This window comes from Carica papaya, chromosome 5 (genome assembly GCF_054855325.1).
Source record: "Carica papaya isolate Zhongbai chromosome 5, ASM5485532v1, whole genome shotgun sequence".
In the NCBI taxonomy this organism is placed as follows: domain Eukaryota; kingdom Viridiplantae; phylum Streptophyta; class Magnoliopsida; order Brassicales; family Caricaceae; genus Carica; species Carica papaya.
In genome coordinates, this window is record NC_142313.1 from 41,132,051 (window position 1) to 41,141,827 (window position 9,777).

The following is a 9,777-nucleotide window of genomic DNA, read 5'->3' on the forward strand; positions in this document are numbered from 1 at the left end:
TTCATCTTGAAAAAATTCCAACAAAACAAAATATAGTTGCAAAGTAGTTATGGAATTAAAGTTGTGGGCAATAACACAAGAGTTATGTGAACAATTATAGATAAAAAATCAAGTGAACAAAATCCTATCCGCATATCTGTCATAATAAATCAGCTATAAGCTTTGCTCACAATTAAGTGCAACACAATCATCCAAAATACACTGAGATTGACATATTATTTATCAAAAAAACTTAATAGTAGCTTAATATGTACACTATACATATCCATCGATTCTCAACTTGTAAATATTTTAACTAAAAGTGTAAGAAATGTATTTGTTATTAGCAAACTGGGAATGGATAACATTTATTTCTCAGCTTGATAAGGAATGTTAAAAAAAAGAAAAAAAAATTACAGTATTAAAAAAGAAGTAAATCAGAGTGTTAAAGATAAAATAAATTCGAGTATTAGAAGAAAAATAAATCAAGTTAAAGGTAAAAATATATCAATTTTAATTGATTGTATATTTTCTTTTATGTTATAGAAAATATGTGTATAGAGAGTTGTAATATTCAATAAAATAGATATCAATAAAACATTATTCTTAATAATATATATTATCATATTGTTTTTGGTTTAATATATTTAAAAGTTTTAAATAAATAATAATTATACATATTATCATATTACATATAAAATTATTTTTAAAAAATAAAAAAAAAATCAGATGTGTCAACTTTTGAATTTAATGTTACATACATAATAAATTTGTCTCCCAAGACATTATCAAATAATCAAACTTAGATGGATGGCGAATAAATTATCAAATAATCAAATAAATAATATTTTATTTATAACTACTTAACAAAGTAGTGATTATTATGATAAATTATTAAATTAATTATGAGATTTTGACGTTTGTTATAATTTAATTTTTAATTTTTTTTTATCGTACTTTAATCTATAACGTTGTTTATTTATTTAAAATATTTAGTTTTCTTTTATTTTTAATTAAATTTTTTTAAAATACTTACATCACATTGAAATATTTTTAAAAAAATAACTAAAGTAAATGAATTTGACTTACTATTAAAATATGTCTAATATCCATTACATTGCCATTAAGGAGATTAACTTACTTAAACTATTCGATGGTTTAAAGAAGAAAAAAATATCTCATATTAGTTACATTGCCTAAACTAAGGAGAATAACTTCCCTAAACATCTCATATTAATTACATTAATTATATATTCAAATGGACAGATTATACTACTATAATTAGCTTATGTACTTATCTTGATTGAATAGACAACATTCTTATAAGAATTTAGATTTCTTAAGTAATCTTGAATTAAAAGAGACAGATCTTTTTTGCCATAATTAGTTGTTAGTGATAATCTTGAAAGAGATTAGTCACCCATGATTAATATAACTTATTTGTTAATTTGATACATATAGTGTGTATATACATGTTGTGTGTAGATATATATAATTAATCAAATGAATCAAGCTACTTAATTTTTTCCAATTCAGGTAAAAACGTTGCTAGATACCACGATGTGTTTTTTTCTGAAAAACAAAGTACAAAGCCATATAATTGAACTTTTGAACTATAGTTAATAAAAAAATATTTTCTTTCTGTCTAGATTTTTCAGGTTTCTCAAAATCTCCGTCTTTAAACAAAAAATAATTCTGATAAATCTCTCCCGCTCCCTGTCTCTCTCTCTACCCCTCTCTCTCCTCCACGTCTCTATATATATAGTTGCCATAAAGCATCATATATATATATTATACACATATATGTATCTCAGTATATGTTGAAGTACAATCAGTCTCTACGATTATCATCATTATAATCAAACACCGTATACTACTTGATCTATTATCCCAGCTGATTCCACCATGCCTTCCCGTCAACTGACAGATATCCAACTCCAAGACTTATCCTCCGTCAAAGAGCTGCCTGACTCCTACACTTGGAATCAACTAGACGAAGATTATCCTTTAATCACAAATGAATCCCTCCCCGTTATCGATCTCCAAGACCCCAATGCCATTAATCTTGTGGGTCATGCATGCAGGACTTGGGGTGCTTTTCAAATCATCAACCATGGTGTCCCTACCAGTCTCTTCCATGACGTTGAGGGAATCAGTAAGAACCTTTTCTCTTTACCTGCTCAACAAAAGCAAAAAGTAGCTCGTTCACCCGATAGTCTTTCTGGCTATGGCTTGGCTAGAATCTCTCCTTTCTTTTCCAAGCTCATGTGGTATGAAGGTTTCACGATCGCTGGTGGATCGCTTGTTGAGCATTTTCGTCAACTTTGGCCCCGAGATTACACCACATACTGGTACTATATAATTTTTTTTTACTAAAAATTCATACTTTTATCAATACAACACAACAGAAAATATTCTCTAAACAAATACAGGTGGGGCTACATCACTTCCTTCTTCATCAACACTTTATATACACTCGTTATTTACGTATTAAGAGAACAATGGAATTCATGTTAATATAATCCTGTTTTCTTTTTTTTTTTTTTGTAAGTCGGTTTTTTGGTGATGGAAAGTAAAAGAACAAAAACCATTTTCTTTTTCTTTTTTTTTTTTTTTTGGGTTTATGATGACATTAAAAGAAAAAAGAAAAAGAAAACCCATTTTTCTAAAAAAAAAAAAACAATTTTCTTTCTCTGATGCAAATAGGAAAGATTTCAATGAAAGCAAAAGGACCCACAAGGAAGATATGGAGAGATAGTATCGAAGAAACAAAACCCACTTCCTTTGTTTTGTATTTATATAACAACAGCATCTTCACTGTTTCAATACAGTGTGCAGATTTTTCTTGACGGCCATCCCTTTTTTTGTTTCTTAATATATGTATCTATATACATATATATTCTGTTGTTGCAGTGACATAATTGAAGGGTATAAGGAAGAGATGAAAAAGCTAGCAGGGAGATTGACGTGGTTGATGCTGGGCTCCTTGGGGATAACCAAAGAAGACATCACATGGGCTGGCCCAAGAGCCGATTTAGAAGAAACTTCTGCGGCTCTGCAACTCAACAATTACCCAGCTTGTCCTGACCCGGACCGAGCCATGGGTCTAGCCGCTCACACTGACTCAACCCTGCTCACCATTCTCTACCAGAACAACATCAGCGGACTCCAGGTGCTGAAACAAGGAAAAGGGTGGGTGAAAGTGGAACCAGAGCCGAATGGACTCGTGATCAACATCGGAGATCTTCTCCACATTCTTTCAAACGGGCAGTACCCGAGTGTGATCCACCGGGCCATGGTGAACCGGACTCGACCCAGACTCTCTTTTGCTTATCTGTACGGACCACCGACGAACACTGAGATATCGCCGCTGGAGAAACTGTTGGGTCCTAACCAGCCAGCTCTTTACCGGCCGATTACATGGAGTAAATACTTGAGGATCAAAGGAAAGATTTTCAACAATGCACTCTCGTGGATCAGGGTTGATGGGTCGGTCAAAGTCAATGAAGAAGACAACAGCGTACTAGTAGGATAAGTAGATAAAATTAAATAATAATTTTTCTTTTTTGTGCGCACGTAGATTTTGATTGGTCTTAGCTTCCATGTTGTGGGGACAAATATACACAGTACATATTTTATTTTTATATCGATTTATTGTTTTTTTTTTTTTTTTTGAAGTCAGGGAGAAGGGAAGGAAAGGTGGTAGTCTAATTAGTTCCGAGGAAAAAGGCAGACATATATATATATATTATATTATATTATATATATAGGATAAGTTATAACATGATTTATGTGAATAAAAGCAATTGAAGACAAAAGGGTGTGTGTTGGTTATCTTGTCTTGGTGCTGTAAGAGACAGAAAAATAGCCACTTGAATATTCAAGTAAAGGACACAAAAACCGACATCTTTCTGCCCGGATATGAAGGAAGATCCTTCTTGCAATGAATTAGACATTGATTAGGTTAAATCATTAGACGAAGCTAACTACAATTAATATACATGTACGTACATACATACATACATACATACACACATACACACACATATATATATATATAACGTACACTGTTAAATAATAGATTTTAAACACACACGCACGTTCAGCTTCAACCAATTATTTCTTTACAAATGATAAGATAAACACGAGTATCGATAACGCTTGCATTGGACAAATCAAAGAATGTGACGCCATGCTTGTCTAAAATATTAGAGGTGTAAAATTGGTTTACACTATTTGTAAATCAAATCACTAAATTTAATTTCTGAAATTCAAATCAAATTTAATTATTTTAGTACGGAAACCAAACCAAACCAAACCAAAGTGTACTACAATAATTTAGTTTGGTATGTATGATTTAGATTTTTGTTTTGATTTAAATTTTTTTCAAACTTAAAGCAAATCAAATTTTGGAGCATTAAAAACCAAACAATTTAAGTGAAACTTTTAATTTTTAGCTTTGTAACAAACATTATTAGATATTTTCATACCAAAAAATTGGACGAATCAGTACGTTCAGTTTGAATCGAATCAAATCAATGAGATTTTGATTCCTTTTAATATTTAAAATCTTTTTAATATTTAATTATTTCTTAATTATCTCATCAACCGAAATAATAAAATTAAAAATTTTCTAACGGTGTTTGCTTGCGTTGGGTAAATATTGTATTAATTTGGATAATAATATATTATTCTCGTCGTTTTATCTAAATCTCAATAATTATAAATTTGATATCTTTACTGTTTTAGTATTAGAAATATCAAATATATTCATAGAATATTATAGAATCTACATTTATTAGTTATTCATCAATTACCGTATCAACCAAAACTATGAAACTTAAATTTCCTAATAATATCTGCTTATGTTGGGTAAATGTTGTATTAATTGGAGTAATAATAGATTATTCTCGATATTTTCTCTAAATCTTAGTAATATACAAAGTTTGTATTACATATGAAAAATATGTATGTAGAATATTTTTAATGTTTGAACTGTAAATATATTTTTAGAACATTATAGAATCTGACTTTATTGATTATTCCCCCATTATCCCATCAACCAAAACTATGAATCTTAAATTTCCTAATAATATTTGCTTGTGTTGGATAAATGTTGTATTAATTGCGATAATAATAAATTATTCTCATTGTTTTTATCTAAATCTTAACGGTTATAAGATTGACATTACATGTAAAAAATAAGTACGTAAAATCTTTTTAATGTTTGAACTCTGAATATATTAATAAATTATTATAGAATCTGCATTTATTAATTATCGCTTAATTACCCCATCGACCGGAAACTATGATACTTAAATTTTCTTATGATATTTGTTTGTGTTGGATAAAGATTGTATTTGGAAAATATGTATGTAGAATCTCTTTAATATTTGAACTGTGAATATATTCATTGAATTTTATAAATATGTCTTTTTTGATTATTTCTCAAGTATCCCATCAACCAAAACTATGAAACTTAAATTTTCAATGGATATTTACTTGTGTTGGGTAAATTTTGTATTAACTGAGGTAATAATAGATTATTCTTTTTATCTTCTCTAAATTTTAGTAATTATAAGGTTGTTTACATGTAGAAAATGTGCATATAGAATCTTTTTAATATTTGAACTGTGAATATATTTATAAAATATTATATAAATCTGCATTTATTAATTATTCTCAATTACTCTATCAATCAAAACTATGAAATTTAAAATTTCAAATTATATTTGCTTGAGTTAGGTAAAAGTTCTATTAGTTACCGTAATTGTAACATCCGAGTCCGAAATTTGGTTCGTGATTAATTTTAAAATTAAAATTATGTATAAAAATCTAATTTTAAAATTAATAAAATTTAATTTAATGTGGAATTATGAAAAAATAGGTTGAGTACGAAATTAAAAATAATTTTGGAGAAAACAGGTGAAAATTTAGATTCGGATGATATTTTTGAAAGAAAAATCAGGAACTGGGGGTCAGAAAGTAATTATGAAAAATTGCACCACGTAGGACCGCCCAGTCAGCAGTCTCGACGAATCGGAGCCCACCGCGTGGCAAGGCACACTAACTCAGTGACACACGAGAGGGCACGTTGGCGATCCGCATGCCCCGGGATTGGACGACCCGAAAGTGTTCCTGCGCGCGTGGACAGTCCGGATTCGTTCCCTCCCCAGACGCGATCGGACGGTCGTGATTAAACGTGATGAATGGTCTAGATTTGTTCTTACTTTAAACGCGATCGGATGGTTGAGATAAAATCGTGATGAACGATCCAGATTCATTTTTTTTTTAAATGCGATCGGACGGTCGAGTTCAAACACGATGAACGGTCCAGATTTACGTGAGACGGGTATAAATATTTTGCATCACACCAAGCTTAAACCCTAGCCACCAGCCTTCCGCTGGAGAAGAAGAACCAGTCACTGGAGAATGGAGTCGACCGCCGTCCGTTGCCGCACCAGAGCCACCTCCGACTACCAAAAAAGGTAAAAATTCTGCTATTCGCTCGAAATTTGATTCCAAGTGCCCCATGGCTAAATCAGAGTAAAAATAATGGCGGATGATTCTGAAACTGCAGGTAAAGCTCAGCGGTGTCGTCGCGGACAAAACCTGCAACTGCCTCCGATGAGCCACTTCTTGTTTTCCGTTTCGTGCGATTTTTCCATTATTGTATTTACCATTTTATTTTCTATAGGTTGACCGAAGAAGAACGCATAGCTGCGAAAGTGAGTTGACGGAGTCACCGTATTGAAAAATTCTACCGCTAGTAGGTTTCTATTTTTTGACTTTTTTGGGCTAACCGAGGTCTCATAACGTATTTTCTCGCAGGGATGGGTATAAAACAGGCTGAAACAGGCCAAAACTGATCGAAAATGGCCTAACCAAGGCAAACTGCCGCCTCGGGCAGTGGTGTCGTCGCTAGAGCATGGGGGTGCGACTGTGTCAGAATTTTAAAATTGGCCAAAAAAGGTTTTTAACACCAATTTTGAGTTTTTTTTTTAGTATTTTTAGTTACGTGAAACGTGTTTTAATCTCCGCAGGAAAATTCAGGAAACTCGAGGACCACCAGTATGCATAGTAGAAAGTTTAGTGTTTCGAACACTAATTTGGGTAAGAATCTTTCACCATATTTCTGTTATGAAATTAAAGCTTAACAATCGGTAATATTGTATTTATGTAATTTAGAAAACTTTGAGAATAGTTACAGGTTACTAATGGAGCATGAACTGATTAGTCATTTATTTATTGTCCTGTGTAACTGATTGTTGAATTTACAGCTTTAAATACATGATGATATACTGGAATGGTTGAATAATTCAGTTGTGTTTCCTTGATATATATAATACTTGTCTTGCGTGACTTATGGTTGATTTGCGAAATTAGAAATTAATATGCAAACAGAAAATTGATGGTCAAGTGAGTTAATGAATGATAGCCTTACTGGATATCCTGGGTAATGGTGGACGGATCAGGTGCTTAGGGAACCCTACTGTGAACGTTGCATAATACCGGATGGGGTATCGAGTTATGGTATTTTTGGCGCTCATACCAGACGGGGTATGGAGACGACCCAATTCACCCTCATACCTAATAGAGTATTGAAGGATGATATTTTTGGTGCTCATACTGGATAGGGTATGGAGATGCCGGTTAGTTGACAATGTTGAATATTGGTTCATGCGTAATGGGACATTCTTATGGGCCCTTAGGGATGCCAGTAGGCAAATAAAAAGAGAAAGTGGTTGCTATTGCTCACTTGAAAATGAGATTGAAATGTTATTTGAATTATTATATCTTTATAGGTCAATTTTAAAAATCTTGCAATAGTAAATATATACAATAAATAGTTTTTCATTATGATAAATAAATTTACTTAAATTAAGAGCTTCATTGGTTGTTTTTATGATTTTTATCAACCTTCAGTTTCTGTATCGATGAGTAGTGTGTATTCTTACTAAACTAGTGTAGCTTACCCTTTCGTTAACTATTTCAGATCAAGAGGATCAAGACTCCGATTCTGATCAACAAGAGGGTTGTGAATAGTTCACCACTCACTCCCTTTAAAAGCTAGTGAAGGTCGTCCTCGAATGCTCAGTATATTTCTTTTTGTTTATTTCTTTGATTTTTATTTGTTTATTTTAGAATTGACATTTAAGTGGCCCCATTGGGCATTCTAAATTATCGTATAAGAAATGTTAACCTTAAACTCTATTATTTCACTTCAACATTTAATTTATGACTTTATTTTCTTTTAAGTTCCGAGCCTTTATAGTTGGTATCAGAGCCGCGTTCCTCAGAATCATTTCTTATACAAATATCTTAGGAAACACCAAAAAATAAATTATCGCTCAACCATTCATTGTGAAATACAGCTACAGATAGATGAAAAAATGAAGACCTCCATAAAACTGAGTAGCCCAGGAGGGTTCGCTTCGAGATGATGTTGACCAACTCTTTGAAATGCTGGAGAGACTCATTGATGCCCAGTAGGCTCGGGAGGAAAGGAGGGAATTACCTGACCCTCTCCTACTGCTACAGTTTGAGCCATCTTGCAGCGGCAGGATCCTGAGCCACCCTGGTACAACCCTGCTCCTCCACAGTACCATCCGGCACTACTACAGTATGGTTTGATGCCCTCACCGCATCATCCGGCACCACCACAGTACAATCCAGTACCTCTATCATATCATCCAGTACCATCACAAGGCCATCCGGTCCCTCATCAGCGCAATCCAGTCCCTCTTCCACGGGATCCAGTTCCACCCATGATGGAGCCAGACTACATTGAGAGGTATGAAAGACTAAGCCCATTTACTTTTATAGGAGCATCCTCCTTTGAAAAGGCTGAGTACTGATTAGCTGAGACAGAGAAGGCTTTTACAACTCTTAGAGTGGTTCTCGAACAGAGAATTATACTCGCCACCCACATACTGGTGGGAGAGGCAGGTCGTTGGTGGCAACTAAAGTAGGCCACCTATCCCATCCCAGTCACTTGGGAACAGCTTCTGATGACCTTCAATACAGAGTACCTCGTAGAACATCTTCAACATCTTATGGAAATAGAGTTTGCACACCTGGTCCAAGGTGATATGACTGTGTCAGAGTATGCTTAAAAGTTCTTAGAGTTGGGCTGGTATTCCCCTAAGAGCATGATGGATGAAGTCAGAAAGGCAAGGAAGTTCGAGTGGGGCCTCCGTCTTGAGATTAGATAGCAGTTGTATGTGTTCAAACTCAGTACCTACTCAGTCGTTCTGCCCAAGGCATAGCTAGTAGAGAAGAACCTTCCCATTTTTCCTCTAGCAGTGGAGAACTTCAAGCCCTTCGTTTCACATAGCAGATCAGCACTACTGCACCTGTTCAGCAGAACAAGAGACATAGGCCAGTGACTCAGGCTCCTCCTCAGATTCCGGTAACAAGACAAGGTTGGGCTTGCTAGCACTGTGGTAAGGATCATGGTGACCGACCCTACTATCGCCTCAAAAATACTTGCCGTATATATAAGAGTATCCAACATTACGTGAGAGAGTGCCCGAGGAATCAAAACCAGGCTAGACCTCCTATCTAGGGCAGAGCTTATAATCTTACTCAATTATAAGTGATCTTATAATCCTGCCAGTAGACAGAGAAGTTGAAATTACCATAGATCTTTACCCAGGCACCCAGTCTATCTCGATTGTCCCTTATCGCATGAGTCATGTTGAGATAGAAGAGTTGAGAAAACAGCTCAATAAATTGCAGGATAGTGGGTTCATCCGACATAGTGTGTCCCCTTGGGGCGCTGGAGTCACATTTGTA

General features: G+C 33.9%; 1 protein-coding gene across 1 annotated transcript; it reads left to right on the forward strand.

The window, feature by feature from the left end:
• The first annotated feature begins 1,784 nt into the window (after window positions 1–1,784).
• LOC110824725 (gibberellin 3-beta-dioxygenase 1-like) lies at window positions 1,785–3,647 on the forward strand. Its single transcript, XM_088221019.1, has 2 exons — window positions 1,785–2,330; window positions 2,893–3,647. Exons 1-2 carry the CDS (start codon window positions 1,885–1,887, stop codon window positions 3,512–3,514), a joined length of 1,068 nt encoding a protein of 355 aa, XP_088077145.1. The 5' UTR covers window positions 1,785–1,884; the 3' UTR covers window positions 3,515–3,647.
• Window positions 3,648–9,777: the final 6,130 nt, after the last annotated feature.